Raw genomic sequence first — 26,087 nt, forward strand, 5'->3', positions numbered from 1 at the left:
GATCTGTCAGTGTTGTGCGGCCGCTATTCAATGATAGTGGCCGCACAAAACTGTCATTACGCAAATTTTGTTAACGTCCTAGGGGACGTTAACATTTTTACATTACATTACATTAACACTGATCACTGCTATGCCATAGCATTGCATTGATTAGTGTTTTCTGTAGTCAATGTGTGTGTGCAGACTCTATGCACTGTTTGCCAATCTGACTGCCGGAAGCAAGGTAAGGGACCTCTTGCAGTCAGTCACATTGATCGGAACCTCTGCAGTAACACTGCGGGGGTCCCGATCGGACAGTGACAGGACTGAATCTCCTGTCACTGACATTTAAATGCCGCAATCACTGCAGGGGTTAATGGCAGGAAACGAAGGAAAAGAAGGTTTTAACCCAACTCCTGTCAGAGGTTTGGGAACATTATTTCTGTTAGGGCCCTATTCCACCGGATGATTATCGTTCAGATTATCGTTAAATCGTTCGAATCTAAACGATAATCGTTCGGTTGAAATGCAGTTAGCGATTAACGACCGAGCGAGAAATCGTTGATCGCTTTATAAGACCTGGACCTATTTTTATCGTTGCTCGTTCCCAAAACGTTCGCAAATCATTCGCATTGAATAAGACGTCGTTCGGTTGTTCACAGTAGATACGAACGCAATAGCAAAGAAATAGCGAAGAAAAAAACTATCGCAAATACGATCATAAGTAACGATTATCGTTCCATGGAAATGAGTGAACCTTTTCAGGTCTTTCGCAATAGCGGTCGTTTGAGATCGTTAATCGTTAACGATTATGCAAACAATAATCGTCCGGTGGAGTAGGGCCCTTAAGGCCCTATTCCACAGAATGATTATCGGCCGCTACGGACGATAATCGTCCCGTGGAATAGAGTGCAACGATCAGCCGACATTGTTCATGTCGGCTGATCGTTGCAGTCGCTTGTTTTTCAACATGTTGAAAAACAAGCGACTGATATAGCAGCTATCTGCTGCCATCACTCCGTTGAATAGGAGCATCGGCAGCAGACGCTGCTATATCATATGGGCTGTCCGGACGATCAGCGATCCCCTGGGCAGCCCCCCGCAGCTCCCCGCCACCCCCTCCCGCACTCACCCGCTCGCTGCAGCCGCGTTGAATAGCGGCGGCAGCGAGCGGGGAACAAGGAGCTAACAGGTGCTGACATCGCTCGTTTGCTCCTCTATGGCGACCCTTGGAATAGGGCCTTTACACTTCACAAACATCTACATGATTCCTGTTTTCTAAGCTACTGTATATGTGTCATAATATCCTTCCATACTATAAAAGTAGACACGTGTCAGACTGTCCAAGGCATCTCCTCTCAAACTGTGTAGAGACAGTGTGGAGAGCACAGAAGAGCTCATAAGGAGCTACAACAGAGGTTAAAAGAGCTCCTTTGCCCCCTCCTTCACCTCTAGAATCCCCTGGAAAGGCAGAATAATATATTATTACCAGAGATAGAACCCTGTTCAGTATTGTATTGCCCCCCCAAAAGTTATACAAATCCCCAACATACAATTATTACAGGAAATGCTTATTAAGTGCTTTTTTCCCTGCACTTACTACTGCATCAAGGCTTCACTTCCTGGATAAAATGGTGATGTCACTTCCTGGATACCATGGTGATGTCACGACCCGACTCCCAGAGCTGTGCAAGCTGTGGCTGCTGGAGAGGATGATGGCAGGGGAACACTGAGGGACACAGGGCACTGGAGGGACACTGAGTATCCCCCTGCCATCATCCTCTCCAGCAGCCACAGCCCGCACAGCTCTGGGAGTCGGGTCGTGACATCACCATGGTATCCAGGAAGTGACATCACCATTTTATCCAGGAAGTAAAGCCTTGATGCAGTAGTAAGTGCAGGGAAAAAAAGCACTTAATAAGCTTTTCCCATGATAAGTGTATATTGCTGATTTGTATATCATTTGCGGGGCAATATAATACTTCAATAAAATTTTTTGCCAGACTTCCCCTTTAACCCCTTAGTGACCGCCGATACAGCTTTTTACGGCGGTCACTAATGGGCCTTATTCTGCTGCCATCAGCTTTTTACGACGATGGAATAAGGCTGCGGCGCTGGCAAGACCCCCACCCCGCCCCCCCAGCTACCAGAGGTAGCTGAGGGATCAGAGCAGTGTGTGGGGTACGATCACCGCTATTAACGTTATAGCAGCAGCCGCCAGTACAGGGCATTGCCACATGCTTTCATCTCCCCCCACCGTGAATCCACAGCGAGGGGAGATAAAAAAATGTGTCCCCGAGACCCCAGATCAGCCACCCTAGTAGTGCATTCACTAACCCTCCCCCGGCGGCCATCACTTCCAAGATGGCCGCCGCCATTACTGACAGACTATGTCTGTTCACAGTGATGGAAAATAAAAAATAATCAAAGCCCTATTTAGTGGCGGAGAGCATGGGGCAGTGATCAGGGACCATACCGCTGATCGCTTGTTCCCAGTTTTTTTCCCCTGTCACCATAAATCATTGGTGACAGGGGATAAAAAGTGAAGTCGCTCCCCCACCCCAAATCGCCAGTGACCCCTTCCCGATTGTCTGTAATCACCCCAGATTGCCCACAACCACGCAAGATTGCCATAACCACCCCAAATTACATAAACCCACCCCAGATTACCTATAAGCACTTCAGTTTATCTGTAACCACCCCAGATTATCTGTAACCACCCCAGATTGTCAGTAACCACCCCAGATTGTCTGTAACCTCCCCGTGTTGTTCATAACCACTGTAGGTTGCCTGTAACCACCGCAGGTTGCCTGTAACCACCACAGGTTGCCCATAACCACCCCAGATTGTCTGTAAGCACCGCACATTGCCCGTGACCACTCCAGATTGTCTGTAAGCACCGCATATTGCACGTGACCACCCCAGGTTGTCTGTAACCACCCCAGAATGTCTGTAAGCACCGCACATTGCCCGTGACCAACGCAGGTTGTTGGTAACCACCACAGATTTTTCGTAACCACCCCAGAGTGTTCGTAACCACCCCAGATTGTTCGTAACCACCCCAGGTTGCCCATAGCCACCCCAGGTTGCCCGTAACCACTTCCAGATTACCTGTAATCTAATTTATTTTATTTTAGTAACTGCGCTATTCTAATAACTGTTACTAGCTGCAGTTTTGCTCCAGCAAATTGACGCTCCTTCCCTTCTGAGCCCTGCTGTGTGCCCATATTGTGGTTTATGCCCACATATGGGGTACCGTTGTACTCAGAAGAACCTGCGTTACAGAATTTGGGATGTTTTTTCTCTCCTGTTTCTCAGCAAATTGAGACATTTTTTAATTAAAGAACATATTATTAGAAAAATTCTAGTTTTTCATTTGTACTGGCCAATTTTCAATACCTGTGGGGCAAAATGCTCACCACACCCCAAGATGAATTTTTTGAGGGGTGTACTTTCCAAAATGGGGTGACTTATGGGCGCATTTCACTCTGCTGGCACTACAGGGGTACTACAAATGCACCTGACAATCAGAAACTTCTTCAGCAAAATCTGCACTGAAACTGCTAATTGGCACTCCTTCCCTTCTGAGCCATGATTTGTGCTCATACCGTGGTTTATGCCCACATTGGGTACTGTTGTACTCAGGAGAACCTGCTTTACAGATTGTGGGGTATGTTTACTCTCCTGTTCCTCGAGAAATTGAGAAATTTCAAACTAAACCAACATATTATTGGAAAAAATCTAGTTTTTCATTTTTACTGTCTAATTTTGAATACTTTCCTCTAATACCTGTGGGGTCAAAATGCTCACCACACCCCAAGATGAATTCTTTGAGTGGTGCACTTTCCAAAATGGGGTGACTTATGGGTGGATTTTACTCCACTGGCACTACAGGGGCTACTGCAAATGCACCTGGCGCTCAAAAACTTCTTCAGCAAAATCTGCACTGCAAAAGCTAATTGGCGCTCCTTCCCTTCTGAGCCCCGCTGTGTGCCCATACAGTGGTTTAGCACCCATATGGGGTACTGTTGTATTCAGAAGAAACTGTGTTACAAATTTTGCGGTACATTTTCTCTCCTGTTCCTCGTTTAATTGAGAAATTTTAAACTGAACAAACATAATATTTTAAAAAATTGTGTTTTTCATTTTTACTGTCTAATTTTTAATACTTTACTCTAATACCTGGGGGGTCAAAATGCTCACCACATCCCACAATGAATTCTTTGAGGGGTTTACTTTACAAAATGGGGTGACTTATGGGGGGATTTTACTCTGCTGGCATTATATGGGCTCTGCAAACGCACCTGGCGCTGAGAAACTTCTTCAGCAAAATCTGCACTGAAAATGCTAATTGGCGCTCCTTCCCTTCTGATCACCGCTGTGTGCCCATACAGTGGTTTATGCCCACATATGGGGTACTGTTGTATTCAGAAGAAACTGCATTACAGATTTTGGGGTGTATTTTCTCTCCTGCTGCTTATGAAATTGAGACATTTCAAACTAAACCAACATATTATTGGAAAAATTTGAGTTTTCCATTCTTACTTTCTAATTTTGAATACTTTTCTCTAATACCCGTGGGGTCAAAATGCTCACCACACCCCAAGATGAGTTCTTTGAAGGGTGTACTTTCCAAAATGGAGTGACTTATGGGGGCATTTCACTCTGCCGGCACTATAGGAGCTCTGCAAAAGCACCTGGCGCTCAGAAACTTCTTCAGAAAAATCTGCATTGAAAAAGCTAATTGGCGCTCCTTCCCTTCTGAGCCCTGCTGTGTGCCCATACAGTGGTTTACGCCCACATTTGGGGTACCTTTTTACTCAGGAGAATTTTTGGGTGCTTTTTCTCTCATGTTGTTTTTCAAAATTAGAAACTTTAATCTAAACAGATACATTATTGGAAAATTTAAATTTTTAATTTTTTTTCCGGCCTAATGGTGAATACTTTCCTCCAGCCCCTGTAGGGTCAAAATGCTCGTTATTCCCCTAGATTAATTCCTTAAGGTGTCTAGTTTACTAAATGGGGTCACTTATGGGGGTTTCCAGGATACAAGCCTCCTAAATTTATTTAAAAAAAAGAACTGGTCCCTAAAAAAAATCAGTTTTGGAAACTTTCACAAAAATCTGATAATTTGCTGATAAATTTCTAAGCCCTATACCACCCTCAAAAAGTAAAATATGTTTACCAAAGTATGCCAGAATAAAGAAGACATATTTATGTGCTACGACTTCCTTTTTTAGAAGCAGAGAATTTTATAGTTCATAAAATGCTAATTTTTCTAATTTTTCATGATATTTTGATGTTTTTAACAAAAACACACAAAATACTTTTTTGCCATTTTGCCACTAACATAAAGTACCATATGTGACGAAAAAAACAATCTCAGAATCGCTAGCATTTGTTAAAGCATCACTGAGCTATAAGCGCATAAAGTGAGACAGGTCAGATTTTGAAAAATGAGCCTGGTCATTAAGGACCAAACTAGGTGCAGCACTAAGGGGTTAAGGTGGTGTAGAGGAGATTGGGGAGAGGGCAGGTGAAGAGGGAGAGGACATAAGGTAGCCATCACTTTAGAGGGGTCAGTATTACTATTAGTGTGTGTCTGTGGGTATTCCAGGGTGATAGGGCGATATGAAAACTGTCAGTAGCGTGGGTGGGGTTATTAAAGTTTGTAATTGGTGCACTGTGGTATTGGATTACTACAGATGGAGCAGTATGTTTTGGTACACAGTGGTATTCAGTTATTACAGGTGAAGCAGTATATATTTTTGCTCTGTAATGTTAATTTACTGAGATGGGGATCATGGTACTCTCTGCCACAGGACATTGCTGATAGTTGATGATTTGAAAAGGTTCATGAGGTATGTCTTTTTAAAATAAATACAATTTCAAGTTGTATTAAGTAGATTTGAGATGGGACTTTGATTTATGGATTTAGGGTACGTTCACACATACAGGATCTGCAGCAGATTTAATGCCGCAGATTTGATGCTGTGTTGTTATTTAGTACAATGATATCAAATTTGCTGCGGATCCTGTACGTGTTAACTCACCCTTTTTTTTTCTTTTTCCTATAATGGGATAATTTGCACCTGCATCATAATGTTGTTGTTTGTTTTTGCCTTTCTACAGGTTAACCTTGATGAACTCCTGTAACCTTATCAAGTATGTAACACAGTAGGTTGAAGTTGAGGGCAAGCTAACAATAAATTATGCATTCCAATATGTTATCTCGTACTGTCTACATTAGAGTACAGTAAAACCATGTGCCTCATAGAAGTTCAACTGAGCATGCCTGGCCCATTGTGGGTCGCAGGGCGGATTAACTTTACCATGGGCCCCGGGCTGTTCACAAAGCTTGGGCCCCCCAACCCACTATAACTATGGCGGCACTAGCTTTAGTCTTTTTCTTTCATAATGCAGCCTGTAAAGGACCTGGGGTGACATCATTGTCACATGATAAGGTCCTTCAGTATGTTCTCTAATGTTACTGCATTGTCTCCTGACTGCAGTTTTGCCCTGACTTGTGCAAAATGTTATTGAAAAGCAGTGATTTTTATGAAAATCATGGCAAAACTGTAGCCTGGAGATAATACACCACTGTAAGTACAAGTTTGTTTGGGGGGGCCATGGGCCCCAGGAGCTCAGGACCCAGGGAATAAAGTAAAGAACTTTTTGGATTTTAATTTCTTTTTTCTTTTCATTTCTACTCACATATTATGATCAAGCATCTTTTATTTTTGAGGTTAAGCTCCACAAAAAGGACTTTGTCCAATATTATCTTACATTGGATATACTATTTATGCCTCATTTTTTCTCCAGGTGGGATTGGCATTGATCCTCTCTGCCGTGTAGCATAATTTATTTGTGTTACCGCATCATTTTTGTGAATACGCTGCAGTACTGCAATGAAACTCCGACATGGTGAACACAGCCCTAATTTCACTGAAGACTTTTGCATCAGTGAAATCAGTGCAGCAGCTGCTTCTGACCGGTCAGAGATGGTGAATCACTCAGGGGATTGGGGGATCCAGCCAAGCCTCCTGGGACATCACGCCTTGCCCCCTGTCTGCATCATCAGCCTGATCTCAGCAAACACACAATGTGAGACAGAGGCATGAAAGATTTATCTCCTAAGATGGGAGAGCAGTGTAACGCCCGGAGTAGTGGATCCACTGGACCGGCACCAGCGATGGCACAAACCTTACCAGGGAGCGGAGTCTAAGGGGCCGCTGGTTTTCACCAGAGCCCGCCGCAAGGCGGGATGGACTTGCTGCGGCAGGCGACCCCCAGGTCGCTACCCCTGGCTTGGTTGCTGGTGTCGGCAGGCGAGGCGTGGCAGGAGCAGTAGGCAGGAGATGGCACTGGCAATGGTCTGCAGGTGAGAGCGCACGTGACAGGCTGAACGCAGGAACAGATGGAGTGACAGGGAAACAGGAACCAGGAACAGGGACTAGGGACCGGGTAACGGACAGGACTCAGGAACAGGGACTTGGGACCAGGTAACGGACAGGACACAGGAACAACAGGGAGCTGGGCCAAACGCTATGGGAAGCATGTAGAGGCTCCAACACAGGGGACAGGGCATGCTGGGATTTATAGGGGAGTGATTGGGTGCAACTACCAATTAGGAGCGCACTGCCCCTTTAAATCTGAGACAGCCGGCGCGCGCGCGCCCTAGGAGGCGGGGACGCGCGCGCCGGCCGGCACAGACCGCGACATGCACGGAGGAGAGGTGAGGCGCCCCAGGGGCCGAAGCAGCAGCAGCGCCGGGTCCCTACACAAGGACCCCGGCGGCTGCACGGGACAGGAGGCGGTCGCGGCGGCAACCCGGAACGCGGGAAGCCGCCGCGGCCGTGACAGTACCCCCCCCCTTTGGCCTCCCCCTCTTTCTTGCCTGCAAATGGCACAGGAAGCCACAAAGTCTTTGACATCTTGGGATAGGCTGGGCCACCAGTAGTGGCGAGAGATCCGTTGGCCGGTCTTACGGACTCCAGGGTGCCCGGCCTCCAACGAGGAATGTCCCCACTTCAAAATACCTCTTCGAAGCGCAGGGTGAACATGAGTCTTTCCGGGGGGTACTCTCTGAAGAGTGGAGGTGACGACTGGTACTAGGCGATCAGGCGGTATAACGTGGCAAGGGACTGTGGGTCTGTGGACGAGGACCTTCTGTAAGTTCTTCCGGTGGTGAGAGGACACGACCTTAGTCTTGGGTACGGGGAGAGGGTACACCTCGGCAGAGAAGGCATCCGCCGAGTCTTGGTCTTCTGCCGGTAGGCCGGATAGAGGCTTGGCCGGGACAGGAAATGACATAATACACTTGGTCTGAGGTGACTTGAGACACTGGTGGGAACAGTCCTGACCCCAACTGAGAATCTCCCCGGTTCTCCAGTCCAGCTGAGGGGCATGTTCTTGTAGCCACGGGAGTCCCAGGAGGACCGCGGGGGAAGAATGGGGCAGGACGTAGAAGGATATCTCTTCTTGATGTGAAGGACCCACCTGGAGGACTAAAGATGCGGTCTGGTAGTACACACGGTCGGTAAGAATTTCGCCCGTGACCGAGGAGATAGTCAGGGGCCTGGCTAGTCGGGTCACGGGTAGCCGCCATCTTTGGACCAATGTTGCCGCAATAAAACTGCCTGCTGAGCCAGAATCGAGGAAGGCAGTAGTCTGATGATTTTGTCCTGAGGGAGTCCGGATGGAAACTGGCATAGACAGACTTGGAATGGTGGCATTCGCACCTAGGGACACCTGTCCCACCGGACCTAGGTGCGAGCGTCCTCCGGATGTTTGGGGACGTAGGGGACATCCCAGCCGGAAGTGATCGGAACCACCGCAATAGAGACAGAGATTCTGCTCCAGGCGCCGGATTCTTTCATCAGGCGTCAGGTGAGCCCGTTCCACCTGCATAGGAATCTCAGGAGAGGGTTGGGACATCGAAAGGTCAGGATTCTGGAAAACCGGCGCCAGCTGGGGATGGCGACGGGAATGGGTTAGTAAATGTTCATGCCGAACCTCCTCCTCCCTCTCCGAAAAACGAGTATCAACTCGGGTGGCCAGTAGAATGAGTTCGTTCAGGGAGGTAGGCAGGTCTCGGGCAGCGAGCACGTCTCTCACTCGACTAGACAGGCCCTTCTTGAAGGTGGCCAATAGGGCGGCCTCGTTCCAGTCCAATTCAGCTGCCAGGGTGCGGAACTGGATGGCGTAGTCACCAACAGAGGAGCTGCCTTGAGAGAGGTTGAGGAGAGCAGTCTCGGCTGAAGAAGCACGGGCAGGTTCCTCAAAGACGGAGCGAAACTCGAATAGGAAGGCCCGGAGATTGGCAGCAACAGGATCATCACGGTCCCACAGTGGCGTGGCCCAGGCCAGGGCTCTACCTTCTAATAGGCTGATGATGAAAGCCACTTTAGAGCGCTCGGTGGAAAACTGACTACTCAAAAGTTCAATGTGCATGGTGCACTGAGTCAGGAATCCTCTGCACAACTTAGAGTCCCCAGAGTACTTGCTTGGGAGGGCCAGTCGGAGTGAAGAAGCAGCGTCAGGAGATGGTGTGCGCTGGGCAGTAGTCTGCTGCTGTAAGGCGGCAGTGAGTTGCTGGATCTGCTGTGACTGTTTCTGGATTTGTTGAGCCTGTTGCGCGACCACTCTGGCGACGTCACGGAGATCTGGCACCTCGCCGGGATCCATGGTTGGAGCCTACTGTAACGCCCGGAGTAGTGGATCCACTGGACCGGCACCAGCGATGGCACAAACCTTACCAGGGAGCGGAGTCTAAGGGGCCGCTGGTTTTCACCAGAGCCCGCCGCAAGGCGGGATGGACTTGCTGCGGCAGGCGACCCCCAGGTCGCTACCCCTGGCTTGGTTGCTGGTGTCGGCAGGCGAGGCGTGGCAGGAGCAGTAGGCAGGAGATGGCACTGGCAATGGTCTGCAGGTGAGAGCGCACGTGACAGGCTGAACGCAGGAACAGATGGAGTGACAGGGAAACAGGAACCAGGAACAGGGACTAGGGACCGGGTAACGGACAGGACTCAGGAACAGGGACTTGGGACCAGGTAACGGACAGGACACAGGAACAACAGGGAGCTGGGCCAAACGCTATGGGAAGCATGTAGAGGCTCCAACACAGGGGACAGGGCATGCTGGGATTTATAGGGGAGTGATTGGGTGCAACTACCAATTAGGAGCGCACTGCCCCTTTAAATCTGAGACAGCCGGCGCGCGCGCGCCCTAGGAGGCGGGGACGCGCGCGCCGGCCGGCACAGACCGCGACATGCACGGAGGAGAGGTGAGGCGCCCCAGGGGCCGAAGCAGCAGCAGCGCCGGGTCCCTACACAAGGACCCCGGCGGCTGCACGGGACAGGAGGCGGTCGCGGCGGCAACCCGGAACGCGGGAAGCCGCCGCGGCCGTGACAAGCAGTGGGAGCAGGAGACAATGTGAATTGGCACAGAAGCCATTTTTCTTCACTTCCTGGATTTCAAACAGCTACCAGTGTGGCAGAACTCGTTTGTTTCTGGCTGCAGCAGCTGGAAACAAACGAGTGCCAATCTCATTGATCTTTGCTGTATATCTATACAGCAAAGATCTCAATGAGAGATCAAAGTGGATATACTAGAAGTCCCCTAGGGGGGCTTCTAGTATATGTGTAAAAAAAAAAGTGTTGTTAATAGTAAAAAGCCCCCTCCCCTAATAAAAGTTTGAATCACCCCCCTTTTCCCAGGTTTTAAATAAAAGTAAACAAATAAATAAATAAACATGTTTTCTATCGCCGCGTGCGTAGTCGCCCAAACTATTAATTAATTCCCGATCTCGCACGGTAAACGGCGTCAGTGCAAAAAAATCCCAAAGTGCAAAATTGCGCATTTTTGGTTGCATCAAATCCAGAAAAAATGTAATAAAAAGCGATCAAAAAGTCGTATATGCGCAATCAAGGTACTGATAGAAATTTCCGCCTGGAAAACTGGAATACAGCCATAGCCATAGGCTGTATCCCAGTTTTCCAGGCGTTCCTCCCGCTGTATCCACCCGCTGCATGGAGCAGCCAGACAGCGGGAATCTGATGCCAAGCATTCGGGTTCATACGAACCCGAACCTTGGCAGGTTCGGACCATCCTTAGTTTTGAATGATAATGAGAAAAGAGAAAGGAAAATGTATTGAACATGCGCAGAAATGAGCAACAAGCCATGGAAAGTAATGACACCAGCTACAATCTATCAGTATTAGAACTTAGTGAAAAATAATATCAGTTGGTTCAACTCATGGCCCATAGAAAGGTGTCACATTGCCAAGGTGCCACCCAAGAAACATAAGAACATAAAAAGAATAGACGTGAACATAGCTAGAAGCTGTTATCACCAACAAAGGTTTTTGTACAAAGAACTAAATACATTTCAGTAGGTGCGCTCAATACTTTTCCCTGTTTCTCTATATTACACATAACTCTATTTATGGACATGGTTTATTATTGTATTTGCCTGTGTGGATTGGATGGTTTGTTACTGATATCTGGTGGGAATTGCATGTCAATAGGCCCTCTAGAAATATATTTGCCTAGAAATTATTATTATTATTATTATTATTATTAATAATGATAATAATAATAATAATAATAGTATTTAATATGACTGTATATTAAATGTCACATCACATGTTTTCTCTTTTAACACCTGTTCTACAACCCATATTTTCCACCATATCTATCTGTTAAAAATTTCTATATTAATTCAAGGTTGTGAGATAACAGCTTGGACGCTCCTTATGTAAAGCTCTATGTGTGATTGGCTACTTGTGGATATATAAGCTGCACAAATCCCGTTCATCCTCCCATTCTCACTATGGCATTTCTGTGGCTTCTGTCCTGCCTTGCCCTGTTAGGGGGCAGCTATGGTTGTGGTGTGCCAAGCATCAAGCCAGTCATTTCTGGTTATGCCAGGGTTGTGAATGGTGAGAATGCAGTTTCTGGATCGTGGCCATGGCAGGTGTCTCTGCAGGTAATGTACTGGGATCTTATATAATGTTGCTTGTTTATAGCTTACACATGTACTATATTGTAGAAAGCATGTACTGCATTCATTTCATACATGTGAAATGCTCCCAAACCTAGCTGGTCTTACTCAACAAGTCCCCCTGAGTATTATGATATAAGGGAAACAAATCACCAATCTCAGGGAGGGTTAAGGCGCTCAATGCAGTAAAATCCTAGGTGCATTGCTCCCTGGGAAATATGAATATGCAAAAAAGAGCCCGTGGAGCCTCATTTCAGAGTCTCGAAACACAGGACTAGCCAGATATCCCTCCGGCAATGGACCAGCCAAGGGGCCTTTAGCTGGGCCCTTCCCAGAGCTATATATGGCTAGTCCTGTGTTTTAAAACTCTTAAATGAGGCTCCACAGGCTCTTTCCTAAGTATTTTGAGACATATCCCATCTCTCTAGCTGCCGCCGCTCCTAAGCTGCACATTTTTCTAAAAGCCGATTTATATCCAAGATGGCGCCAGCCAGGAAACTACATTTCCCAACATGCATTGCATGCTCAGAGCCAACTACCAAGTCTTTTCTTCCATCTTGGCTCAATCTGCTTTTGTCTATCTATTTATCTATCTATCTATCTATCTATCTATCTATCTATCTATCTATCTATCTATCTATCTATTTATTTATTTGTTATCCACAGCCACCCGTATGGTTTGGGTATGGCAATGTGGGATATTGTGAGTTCTTTGAGATTCTAGGGGAATTGGGGTGGGGGTGGGGGGCTTGGGTCAGGTCTCATAAGGGTATCCTCTCTATAACACACCTTATGAGGTTAAACAGGCTTCATTGTAGTGCAGTTCAAAAGGATTTATTCAAATATATGCAGTAAACTTAGATGAAAAGAAACATCAGTGGTGACATGCTTCCTAACATCCACACAGTTCCTAGCACAATCCCCTTGTTGCAAATCCAGTTCCTGTGCTGAGATCTCTGGCTGCTGCTGTTTTCAAATAAATCTGTCCTTCTCCATTGCTGTTTATACTTTACACACTTCATTTTACCTCACAACATAAATCTGCCCTTCTACCTCACGGTATATACTTTACACACTTCATTTTACCTCACAACATACTGACTGGACTCCACACAAGATCCCTCTATGCCCCTTCTCTCACAGCACAGCTCTGTTAACTCCCTCACTGCTGGACAACTAACAATTTTGTATCCTGGCACTTCTAGCATTCTCCAACTATCAGACGGAGGTAATTAATTTTTCCCCGCCCATTGGGCAGGTGCTTACTGATTGGTGTCATGTCAGTGGTGGGCGGGTTAGAGATGAGATGTTACAGCTTGACTGGCAACAGAAGGGACTGTGGTCATGTGACTTCGGTCTCAGAAGGGAGGGGGAGGACAGAGGAGTGGAGGCCATGTGGACCAGGAAGTGAGGATTTTCTGCAGCTTCACGGTGTAAATGCAGGATGTGCTGCAAATAGAGATGAGCGAACCTGGAGCATGCTCGAGTCAATCCGAACCTGAACTTTCGGCATTTGATTAGCGGTGGCTGCTGAAGTTGGATAAAGCCCTAAGGCTATGTGGAAAACATGGATATAGTCATTGGCTGTATCCATGTTTTCCAGACAACCTTAGAGCTTTATCCAAGTTCAGCAGCCCCAGCTAATCAAATGCCGAACGTTCGGGTTCGGATCGACTCGAACCCGAACCCGGTTCGCTCATCTCTAGCTGCAAACGATCCAATTCATGTGATAGAAACCCATTACACACAAGCTTAGCTTATGAGTGGGGATTGAACAGGGTACAATTTTATTAAGTGGAGAACCCCTTTAAAATTAATAGATTGTAGGGAATGTATAAATTGTTATCTTTGGTGGTCAAATCTAACATTGTTCTGATTAAACATCTACAGGACAACACCGGATTCCACTTCTGCGGTGGTTCTCTGATCAACACTCTCTGGGTTGTCACTGCTGCTCACTGTGGTGTCACGTAAGTCATGTATTTTCTGGTAAAGCTCTCAGAAAATTATATTATGCCACTAAAAAGACAATATTGATGGGTATTTTTTTATTAACATCAAAGAAATTGCCAAGTTTCAAGAATATAAAAGTGTTTATGGCAGCCTGGCAAGTGTCAGGGCATTTCAGCATGCTTTAAAATCTATTCCTGAAGCATGTATTTCATGAATTCCAATGGTCTTGTTATATATATGTATTCTTAGATTATATAACAATGAGGAGCAGTACAGGTTGTGGCATTTGTAGATAGTACAGAAGAAGGGGGCAGTATTCATATAGCTCAAATTAAGAAACTTTACTCATTTGTGTATACATTGAATCAATAGGTGCCCTTATTGTGAGTGATCATTATAGTACTCACAGTATACATGTATAAATGAGGAATCAATACAATACTGTCCATTGTGGATAATATAGTTATCCATACATAAATATAATGGCCATGCTATTATCAGTGTAAAAAGGTGTTAAAGGGGTAGTTCACCAAAAATGTTTTACTTTTAAATCAAATGGTGCCAGAAAGTGCCAGAGATTTGTAATTTACTTCTATAAAGAAAAAAAAGTCTTCCAATACTTATCAGATGCTGTATGTCCTACAGGAAGTGGTGTATTCTGCCCAGTCTTACACAGTGTTCTCTGCTGCCACCTCTGTCCATGTCAGGAACTGTCCAGAGCAATAGCAAATCCCCATAGAAAATGTCTCCTGCTCTCCAGACTGGAAAGAATATACCACTTCCTGCAGGATATACAGCAGATGATGACAGAGAAGTACTGCAAGACTTGAGATTTTTTTTTAATAGAAATAAATTACAAATCTCTGACATTTTCTGGCACCGGTTTATTTGAAAGAAAAAGTGTGACAGTGGATTACTACTAATATGGTTGTACATTTCTATATACAGAACCAACCACCGTGTAATTCTGGGTGAATATGACCGCTCCTCCAATGCTGAGCCTATTCAGACTAAGACCATTGCTAGGGTAAGGAATTGTGAAAGTACATTCTTTAAATTTGGTCATTTTGCTTATATTTATAGAAACTGATTTTAAGGCCCATTTTTTAACAGGTCTTCAGACACCCCAGCTACAGCTCCCTGACCACCGTGAATGACATCACTCTGCTGAAGCTGACCAGCGCCGCCACTTTAAATACTCGTGTGTCCCCTGTGTGCATTGCCGCTAGTGCTGATGTATTCAATGGAGGAGAGAGATGTGTCACTACTGGATGGGGATACATAAATGCTGCAAGTAAGTGAATGCCAGACATTAATTGCAATGTGGAACCTTATCTAGTGATACCAAGCTGGGTATAACATGACCTCACTAGAAGCTCCATAAATCTAATATGTTATTTCGAATTTTAGCTCAAAACTCCCCAAGCAAACTGCAGCAGGTGGCTCTTCCTCTTCTCACCCCCACTGACTGTCAGAGATACTGGGGAAGCAAAATCCACAGCACCATGATCTGCGCTGGAGCATCTGGAGCCTCCTCCTGCATGGTATGACGTTTCCTATCTCTAGCCATGTCCTGTCTATTATTTACCTTAGTCACTTCGAAACATTTAAAGGATGACTACACTATTTTAGCAAAAATGAAACTTTTTGCATTCCCCCCCCCCCCCCCCCCCTATTTACTTAATTATTTTCTTCTAATTTTCAGGGTGACTCCGGTGGACCTCTTGTATGCCAGAGAAACGGAGCTTGGACCTTGGCTGGTATTGTATCCTGGGGAAGTTCTACTTGTTCAACTTCTTCTCCTGGAGTTTACGCTAGAGTTACCGTTCTGAGATCCTGGCTGGATCAGACTGTTGCTGCTAACTAAATATCTACTCTGTTTAATAAATTTGTCTTCACTAACCACTAAAAAGTAGCTTCTGTATTTTTTCTGCCACATGACCACAAAAAAACTAAAAATTCATATATTTTTTTTTACCTAGCTAAACCACAAAATAACCTCATGCACTAACCAGTACCACCCATCATGTAAGAGCATAGCTAGGAATAGAAGGAGGAGCAATAGCATTTATAAATAAAGAGTGAATGCTGTTTAGGGAACTTTTGTTAACACATAGGTCTAATAACCATGGAAAGAATTTAACAAACCAGTGCGGTAGCAACCCTCTCTTTGAGAACATAAAATCATTCAATAAACAACTAAGTTTGCAGTTTGGCCACAATGAGGGTTATACTAGCACATGTATAGCCTTACTTAGTATATAGAGTTGAGCAAACTTTGAACATGCTCAACAGTTCGGGTGGCATTTGGTTTGAAGCGGCTTCTGAAGATTAATGCAGCCCTAGGGAGTCCTGGAAAACATGGATACAGCCATAGGCTATGTTCACACGGCGTGTGAGACTGGCCGCTCCGTGACTTCGTGATTTTTCCGGCCGCGGCGCTCTGATGCGGGTGCATCAGCGCGCACCCGCATCAGAGCTTCCCATAGCCCACAGTGAAGAGAGCGGCCCGAGCCGTGTGAACTGACAGGGCTTTCTGTAGCCTAAATTCACTGAATTCTGGCCGCAGAAAACTGACATGTCAGTTTTTTCCAGCGCCGAATGGGATCCCGGCCGGAGCGCATACGATGTGTGTACGCTCCGGCCGGGAACCCATTGAAAATAAGGCTATGTTCCACCCTCAAAATTACGGCTGTAGTTCTGAGGCGAGAACTACGGCCGTAGTTTTACGTAGTGTGAACCTAGCCATAGGCTGGAACGATGTTTTCCAGGCAGCCGTAGGGGTCCATGCAACTTCAGCAGCCACCTCTAATCAAATGCCCCCGCTCAGGTTTGGATGAACTCGAGCATGTTCAAAGTTTAGCATACATCCAACCCTAGTCTAATATGCAGGCCAAGGGAAAGCTGTAAAAATGCTCCTCAAAAACTTCATATATTGTAATACCAGATGCTTCTCTGACAACAGTAGCGAAATGTGGCAGTGTGCCCTTACTCATGAACTGGACAGATCGCAAAGTGTCCCAACTGCTTACCATGTGGCTTATGCCACCTGCAGCTGATCTCTCCCAGCCGTTCTGCATGCCCCTCTGCCATTCTTTTGCCTAAATGTTCCTGCTTCCTTAGCACAACTCCTATTGCACACCCCTGTGTGTGACATCAGGTGAGCGCTTACCTTCTTTTTGCGACGCCCGCTGGCTTGGACTCGACAAACTCCTGCACTGGTTTGGCAGGTATATGGAAGTTTTTATCATGACAATGACTGCTAGAGAAACCTTAGAGTTGGCAGTGCCAGATGGTGGAGTCACTGCCTCTAGGGACACCTTGTAACTGTAGTCAGTGGGCTAGAGCTGTTCTTTGGGTGTTTGTAACCTGTGCCTTAGACTTTTTCTGGATACAGTCCGATAACATGGAGACAGTAAGTAGGTTTAAGAGTTCATGGATTTTGCAAGGCACCGGTTTCTTGTGCAAACTGATCACAGCAGGCAAAATAAGTGGCAACTCAGGCCTGCAGCATAGTAGGTTTCTGGTCCTCATCTGGATCATGAGTTTACACTTCGCAGGCATTAGAGCAGTGTCTGCTTCATCAGGAGCCTTCTGAATGCCTGATGGATCCTGAGAGTTGACATTCCAGTCTCAGGTGGTCCGTTGTGGCCAGGATGTGCCATAGAGAGTTTTGTCACACCGTATATAGCTGTTGTTGTCGCAGCCTTTGAACCTGCATGCACCACAGGCAGTGACTCATCTAGGAGAACGATAGACCATTTTTAAAAAGTGCAAGAACACAGTTTTTTGGCGCTGCCGCCTGTAGCTAAATAAAGTTATGTCACTGTCCCATATAGATGGCTGAAGACATAACCCCCACTCTGGTGGCCCCACTCTCTTATGACCAATGACACACAGCAAATGTCGCACAGTAGGTTACATGTATGAAAATGTAGTGTGGTACAGGTTGTTCCTCTATCTTTACACACTCAGGTAACACTGGTTCTGTCAGCTCCCACAGTAAGTGCAGTTAGCTGCTGTGCCTTACTCCAGCCACTAGATGTCTCACTTCCCCTATGTACAGCTGCAGTTGAGGCAGGAAGGTTAAACTCTCTCATGCACCACTTCCAGGTCAGTGAGTTAGTCAAGTGCTAGCTGAGGAAGAGTCAACGCCTGTTCCTCTTTTCCAGTGTGAAAGACTACAGCAGTCGTGCACTGATGAACCCAACCCTGGGGTAAACAGAGTTACAAGACTTATATTGCGTTTACACGGAACGATTATCGCTCCAATTTGCACGATAACAATCAAATTCGAACCATAATCATACGTGTAAACGCAGCGAAGATCAAACGACAATCGAGAAATCGTTCATTTTAATCTTACAACATGTTCTTAAATTGTCGTTATTCGTTTGCAAAAAAATTGCAGATCGTTCCGTGTAAACAATCGTTCACAGATTTAACCTATGTGCGAGATAGGCTTAAGCGATCGTAAAATGATTTTTCCGTATGATATATCGTTCCGTCTAAACGCTGATCGTTATAAAAAAAAATTGTTACTTTGAAATCGTACGATCGGGCGAATTATCCTAAAGTTCGTTTTTTTCCCCCATATCTACATAACTGTTTTATCATATTGCCGTATTACTAGGAGGGTTCTACAAACCTAAATACATAAAAAAAATAAGAAACAAATTAGTTAAAAATTGTTATTTAAAACAATACTCTAATACTTCTGCTAAAACCATGAAAAGAAAAACACATGGGGGAGCTAAGACCTACTGGAGGAAGGGTGCGAAGTTCAGAGCTTCATTGAGACCCATCGGAGCCATTGTTTTAAGGTTCCATATTCATTTTACTTCTCGTTGTGCCAGACGACCAGTGATATTACCGCCACGAATCCCACCGTTGATTTTATCAATACCTTTGACCTTCAAGAGATGAGAGTTGCAATCATGAAATTTTTTAAAATGTCTCGACACTGGTTTCATCTTATTCCAATCAATTTCATTACGTGCTGTTTCGGTGTCTCGCATGTGCTCACGTATTCTCACTTTTAGTTCACGGCTTGTTAGTCAAATGTATATCTTTCTACATGGACATGTTGTGTAATAAATCACATATTTGGTGTTACACGTAATGGATTGTGTGATTCTGTAGGTCCGTTTTCCTTTAGCATCGATGAATTCTGTTGCCGTTTCCACATTTGGACATGCCACGCATTTCCCACAGGGTGTACATCCCCACTTGGGTCCCTTTGATTTGAATAGAGTTTGCTTCTTTTCCAGATAGTGGCTTTTGGACAGAAGGTCTTTCAAATTACTAGACCTTCTAGCTGTAATAGATGGCATAGTTGGTAAATATTTCCTCAGGACGGGATCCGCTGTTAGAATTGTCCAATACTTTCCAATTTTTTCCCTCATTCGTAACCACTGGCTGTGATAGTTCGTCACATATCTCACCTGTGTGTCGGTCTTCCTTTCAGCCCCTGTATGTACCAGTCTTTGTCGATTGGAGTTTTTTGCTCTCATATATGCACGATTTATTGTCCGCTTTCCATAGCCACGGATGCCTCAAAATCCTCATCTGTGGAACAAATGCGAAGTATGCGTAAGAATTGTCCAATGGGTACCGCTTTCACTGTAGATATCGGATGTGATGATGTTGCATGCAGCAACGAATTCACCGATGTTGGTTTACGATAGACGTCCGTCTGTAAAAAAACAGATTAATCTTTTTTAATCAGAATGTCTAAAAAATCCATTTTGTTCGCATTATACTTGTAAGTTAAATGGATATTACGTGAATTGTTATTGAGCATGTCCATGAATTGTTGCAGATCTTCCGCCGTTCCATGTCAGATCAGGAATATATCATCAATGTACTGTGCCCACATAAGAACACGGTCCATTGAGACATTCCTATCTGACAGGAAAAGGTCCCTCTCCCACAGCCCCAGAAAGAGGTTGGCATATGAGGGCGCACAAGGCGCCCCCATTGCCGTCCCCTGGAGCTGCAGGAAGAAGGACTCATTAAAGATGAAGAAATTGTGCGTAAGAGTAAATCTCAATAGTTCCACAATACATGCTGACATAGATGGTGCTATGTCGCTCCCATTTAGAAAGAAGGAGACTGCCTCTATTCCATCCTCGTGCCTAATATTTGTATACAGCGATTCGACATCGCAGGTGACTATCATCCTGTATATGCAGCCCATCTAATTTTTTCGGGAGATCAGCTGTATCACGACGGAAGGCACTCAACCAGCGTTTTCAATTTACAGTCAATAAATTAACCAATTTTTTCAGTGTAAGATCCACATCCTGAAATAATTGGCCTACCTGGTGGAATAGTGGGATGCTTGTGTATCTTCAGAAGTAGGTATAGGGTAGGTATAGTGGGTTCCTGTATAGTTAATTCTTCATGCAGTGCTTTACCTATGGTTCCTTCCTCTAGATGTTTATTTAGGATTTTTTCCAAAATTGCCCTGTAGGAATTTAAGGGGTTAAATGTTAATTTTTGGTAGTGGTCACAGTTTTTTAATTGACGATAGGCCTCCTTCTCATACAATTTATTTGGCCACACTACAACGTTGCCCCCTTTGTCTGCCATTTTTATTTGTGTGTCTCGTAACTCACTTAGTTTTTCGAGGCTTTTCCTCTTGTGACAAATTGTCTTTCTGTATGAAAGTCGGCATTTTCTCAAATTCCTCTGATACTGATACTAGTGATACCACTTTTTAAATATGAGTGATCTCCCAAAGAAGTCTTTTATCGCTGTGAATGGATCAAATCGTGCACAAGGAGAAAATGTTAACCCTCTCTGTAACACTGATATGTCTACCTCTGTTAATTCATGAGAAGAAAGGTTAATTACCTTTGAGCCGCTTCCTCCCTCGTCCCTTTTGTCGTCGCCTCTCTGTCTCTTCTTGTTGCCGCCATATTTATGATTAAATTTCCTTACACGTGACCTGGACCGTTCCTGGTATCTATTGAATGTCGTTGTGGAGGTGCTTGCTTGTGACGCCAATGAAGATACAGATGATGATCTGCCCAATGATCGTGTTGTGTCCTTGACACGGTGCCATCTATACACCTTCTTCTGTTGATAATCATTTTGATCTCTTTGAAATTTTTTTGTTTTCATTTCCTGCACATCCTTTTCCCAGGTGGCAAATTGTTTCTCTAGGTTTTTACCAAATTGTTCCATCTCTTCTGTGGTTGATTCACTCTGTATGCTTAGTCTGGGTTTGTACAATGTCAGTCTACAACTGTTCCAATGACTTCTTGTTGAGACATATTAAAAGCTCCATAAATTTCTTGGACGCCTTTGTGCATACCTCCTCCCATTTATCCACAAACTCATCATCTTCCACTGGGAAGGAGGAAAATACCTGTATCCGTAATCCCCTTGGGACATGGCCCCTCTGTACATAGTTCTCTAAAAATGCCTTGTTCCACCAGGTCTTAGTGCGTCTCTGATAAAGGCCTCTCAATGAGCTCTGCAATTCACTTACATGCCTCTGTATCTCCGCTCCCCCTAGTGAAGATTAATTTTTGAAGATTGAGTCAAGTTGTTTTGGCTCTACTCTCGTCTTCATATCCATGGCTCATTAACAGTATGGTGATATTTGTTCTTTGCGACAGCGCTGTGGTCGGGCACCATGTAATTCTTCATCTTCCATGAACATGGTGCAGTTACATTGCAGTATTGTTTTTACTATAATAAATCAGGACAAAAACAGTACCACAACATTATTGTCATGAAACTGCAATGTTTAAACAAAGCCTTGTGCAATTCTGTTCCATTTCTTTCTTCATTTGTTGAGTTCATCTGCATGCAGGAATAGTGGTTTAAGTTGATTGTTTATTAGCATACAGCTCCTCCAGCTACGGTTGCTTGGTAGGGTCAGAGTTACATCCACAAATACTTCTACACGCTTTGAAATACTACTAGATTAGCCACGGGGCGGAGCCTGACCGGGCATGTGAGCGGACGTGTGACCTGAGAGCTCCGGCGGGTCCCGCTGCATACCGGCTATTATATCCTCCTGCGGGCCACCAAACTTCCCAGCAATCCTCCCAGGGGTACATAGATCCCCAGGAACCGCTCCGGTGCCGAAACCATGGCCGGAGGGACGTCTAAAAAGACTAAATCGACGGCGGGAGCGGGCGGCCGAGATATCCAAGATGGCGCCGACCCGCCGCCTCATACACCGCGCTCCACACGGCTGCTTAGTACAGGGACGGCTGCCAGGCTGGCCGAGTTTCAGAAGCCGCCGACCCCCCGGATGACCCACAACTGTGTCCGGTATGCTCATGAGGAGGGGGAGGACATTGAGGAGTGCCCCATAGAAAATGCCCCATTAGGAGCTGATATTGTGGAGGGCTGCAGTGGAGAGGAGAGGGAGGAGGGCTCTGATTCCCTGGCAGGAGCTGCAAAGCAGAGCAGTGCCCTATTTCTATGCACAGAGACAGCCCATGCTCAGGAGCCCACACTGAGGGACATTCTCCACGATGTAGCACAATGCAATTCCTCTATTTCTAAATGTAATACTGCAATCTCCACTCTTACACAACAAATTGGCAGCCTGCAGGGTGAAGTGGGGTTTCTCCGCCAAGATTTACGTAAAGTCAGTGACAGGACCACCGAGGTGGAACATAGGGTGGGAGATCTGGAGGACAAAGTTGCGCCCATCGCATCCACTTCCCGAAAACATGATCAGCTACTTTCTCAGTTACTACTGAAAACGGATGACTTAGAGAATCGTCTGAGAAGGAATAATGTGAGACTTGTGGGAGTGCCAGAGAGAGTCGAGGGTGCAAATCCCACAGAATATTTTGAAAAATGGCTTGCTGAGGTATTTGGGAAGGACAGTCTGTCCCCAATGTATGCGGTAGAGAGGGCTCACAGAGTACCTATGCGACCCCTTCCACCTGGTTCCCCACCTCGGGCAGTCCTAGTGAAATTGCTTCATTATCGGGACCGTGATATCATATTGAGAGCGGCACGGAATTCTCCGGATGCGGCTATTAACGGCAGTAAAATCTCCTTCTTTCCTGACCACTCTGCGGAAGTTCAGAAACAGCGTGCTCAGTTTATTGAGGTGAAAAGGAGGCTGCGTACCTTATGCTATGCTATACCCTGCCAAGTTACGGGTTGTTGCGGCGGGGGATACCTATTTCTTCACCTTCCCAAGAGATGCGATGCGTTGGCTGGATCAGGAGGAACAGCATCTTCGTGGAAGGCGCAGCCCTCTCAATCAAGATGCGCCAGCCTGAGACCCGGACATAACTGTCTCGCCTTAAGATTTGGTGCCCTCGGAGGACTCCCGAGTGTCTGATAAGTATTGACGTATAAGTATTTTCTGCCTTTTGTTTGCTCCTGCTGGCCCGCGGGATTTCATTTCTCCTGTTTCAAGTGGGACCTGTTATGCTCTCTGTATGCAGCATCATAGCTGACTGACTGTTCACTGTCCTGTGGTTATGGAGGACTGGTGCCCCAGTCTGCAGATTTTTTGGAAGCAGACCCTTTTGTTCCTGGATACACGGTTATGTTTTACTTGGGGGCACTTTTTCTCCCTCTGTTTTTCTTTTTTTGATTCCACATGGTGCCTTACTCCTTTCATTGTGCTTGTTGTGCTCCGAGACCTATGCGCTACTGCCACCCAGTGGCTATTTTTCTCCTCATTTTATGAGCTTCATTACTTGCAATGGAATGTGTATTATAGGATTAATGATATGCCTACTGTACAGTACTACCGTCCCATTTATGTGCTAAAGGGTGAATATGGCTAGTAGGCTTACGGTGATTTCTTGGAATGTGCGGGGCCTGGGGGTAGCGGATAAGCGGTATGCAATGTTTGATTCCCTGCGGCAGCATCATCCTGTGGTGCTGTGTGTTCAGGAAACGCATCTAACTGCTGACACTACACAACACCTGAAGCGGGCTTGGGTAGGGTGGAGTTACCACTCTGTGTACACTCAGTACTCTAGAGGGGTGAGCATTCTGGTTCACAGGGATATTCCCTTCACATGCATGGACAGTAAAATTGATCAGAATGGTAGATATGTCTGTTTATACTGTGTTATCTATGGAATTAGATGCATTTTAAGTGCAGTATATGTCCCTCCCCCGTACGGTTGCACGGTGTTGAATAGGGTGATGGAGTTTTGCGCTGCGCACCCGGATGCACCTATCTTGATAGTGGGAGACTTCAATATGGTAATTGACCCCTCGATAGATAAACGTAGCATGGGTTCTGTGAGCCCGGTGGCCTCTACCACTCCCTTGGGGAAAATGCTGGTGGAACTGTCTCTCTCAGGTGTCTGGCGCCTTAAGCATCCGGGTGAGCGGAGTTACTCGTGTTACTCTTCCACACATCATTCTCTGTCCAGAATAGATCTAGCTATATGCTCTGCCCCACTGTTAAATCAAATAACCTGTGTGGATTATCTCCCCAGGGCCCTCTCGGATCACTCGCCCTTGAAACTTCAAATGACGCACCCTGGATCTGGGGCGGTCGGGAGGAGTCTGTGGAGACTGAATCCTCACTGGCTGACAGTCCTAGATCCGGCTACTGTGGTACCGGTGGTGGAGGAGTATTTTGCTTTAAATGGGGGCTCGGTGTCTCTCCGGGTGGAGTGGGATGCCATGAAGGCATATCTCCGGGGACATTTTATCCAGCGTATCACGGGGGTAAAGAGGAGGAGGGGGCAGTTGCGTCAGGATCTTCTGAAGGGGAGAACGGGAGGAACAGCATATTTTACAACCAACTGAGGCTACGGCTCGGAGACTCCGAGCTGCCCATACGGCGCTTAACATATTCGACATGGAATCTGCAGCCCAGAAACGTACATTTGCCAAACATTCCTTTTTTGTGGAGGGGGAGAAGGCGGGACACATTCTGGCAGTGGTAGCCAATGCCCAAAGGGACACCACCTACATCACTAGTATCCAAAACCAGGAGGGGGTGGCGGTGACGACCAGGGGCGTAGCTAATGTCTCTTGGGCCCTGGTGCAAGAGGTCAACTTGGGCCCCCCCCCCTTTCTCGATGCTATTGGTAGATATATATCTCAAGACTGATATTACCAATAATACCAGTATACAGGAAATATTATCACCGTACATATTACCGCCATACTGTTACTAAACAAATCCTGTTTACTGAGACCCATATTACCAGTACACAAGGGGAAATATTACTGCCACACCACAACCATCACCACCATATTGTTACTGACCAAACCCAGTATACTAAATCCAATAAAACACAGTACCAGATAACAACAAATAATACCACCACATACTGACTAACACCACTGCTGCTACTGACTAATACCACCACATACTGACTAACACCACTGCTGCTACTGACTAATACCACCACATACTGACTAACACCACCACTGCTACTGAATATAATCCTCTGTACATAGACCAATATCACCTCATCCAGTCATATAGAGGTGGATGCAGCTCCACACAGGCTCTATACACCATATACATTACAGTGCAGTTATATCAAGTGACTCACAGGGGACGTCTTCTCTAATCGGAGTTCTTCCCTTTTCATCTTCTTCTCCATCTGCCCTGGGCCATTATGAGAACGTCTGAGCCACGAATCCACAGAATCTGCCAGACAGACATATTAGTCTCCTCACACTGACACCATCCTCATCTCTAAACACACTGCACATCTGTATTGGCCCCTTTACACCCTCATTTAGTAGCTAGCCCTGACACTATGTGATCCCCTTATAGTACATATCCCCCTCTGTGCATGCCCTATTGTATACACCCCCCATGTAGTCCACCTTATAGATGCCCCCCCAATGTTTCCCCCTTATAGATGCCCCCCCATGTTATCCCCCATATAGATGCCCCCCATGTTATCCCCCATATAGATGGCCCCCCATTTTATCCCCCTTACAGATGCCCCCCATGTTGTCCCCTCCTCCTGCCCCTTCATCACCATACTACTACCCCTTTCATCCTCCTGCCCTCCATCATCATACCACTACACCCTTCATCATCCTCTTGTTCCTTCATCATCATACCACTACACCCCCCATCATCCTCTTGTTCCATCATCATCATACCACTACACCCCCATCATCTTTTGTTTCATCATCATACCACTACACCCCCATCATCCTCTTGTTCCAT

The 26,087-nt window shown here is 45.9% G+C and overlaps 1 protein-coding gene across 2 annotated transcripts in view; it reads left to right on the forward strand.

Annotated features, from left to right (window-relative positions):
- Positions 1–11,777: 11,777 nt before the first annotated feature.
- Positions 11,778–26,087, forward strand: part of LOC138787937 (chymotrypsinogen A-like) — a 43,688-nt gene continuing 29,378 nt past the window's right edge. The window contains exons 1-6 of one of the 2 annotated variants that reach the window (XM_069965261.1): positions 11,778–11,968; positions 13,874–13,953; positions 14,885–14,963; positions 15,050–15,230; positions 15,347–15,480; positions 15,642–15,848. In XM_069965261.1, coding sequence (XP_069821362.1) covers positions 11,813–11,968; positions 13,874–13,953; positions 14,885–14,963; positions 15,050–15,230; positions 15,347–15,480; positions 15,642–15,803 — 792 coding nt within the window. In that variant the 5' untranslated portion in view covers positions 11,778–11,812 and the 3' untranslated portion in view covers positions 15,804–15,848. Of the gene's footprint in view, positions 11,969–13,873; positions 13,954–14,884; positions 14,964–15,049; positions 15,231–15,346; positions 15,481–15,641; positions 15,849–26,087 lie in introns of those variants that run through there. The other variant, XM_069965262.1, reaches the window with a different exon arrangement.

Source organism: Dendropsophus ebraccatus, chromosome 4, assembly GCF_027789765.1.
Source record: "Dendropsophus ebraccatus isolate aDenEbr1 chromosome 4, aDenEbr1.pat, whole genome shotgun sequence".
Lineage (NCBI taxonomy): Eukaryota > Metazoa > Chordata > Amphibia > Anura > Hylidae > Dendropsophus > Dendropsophus ebraccatus.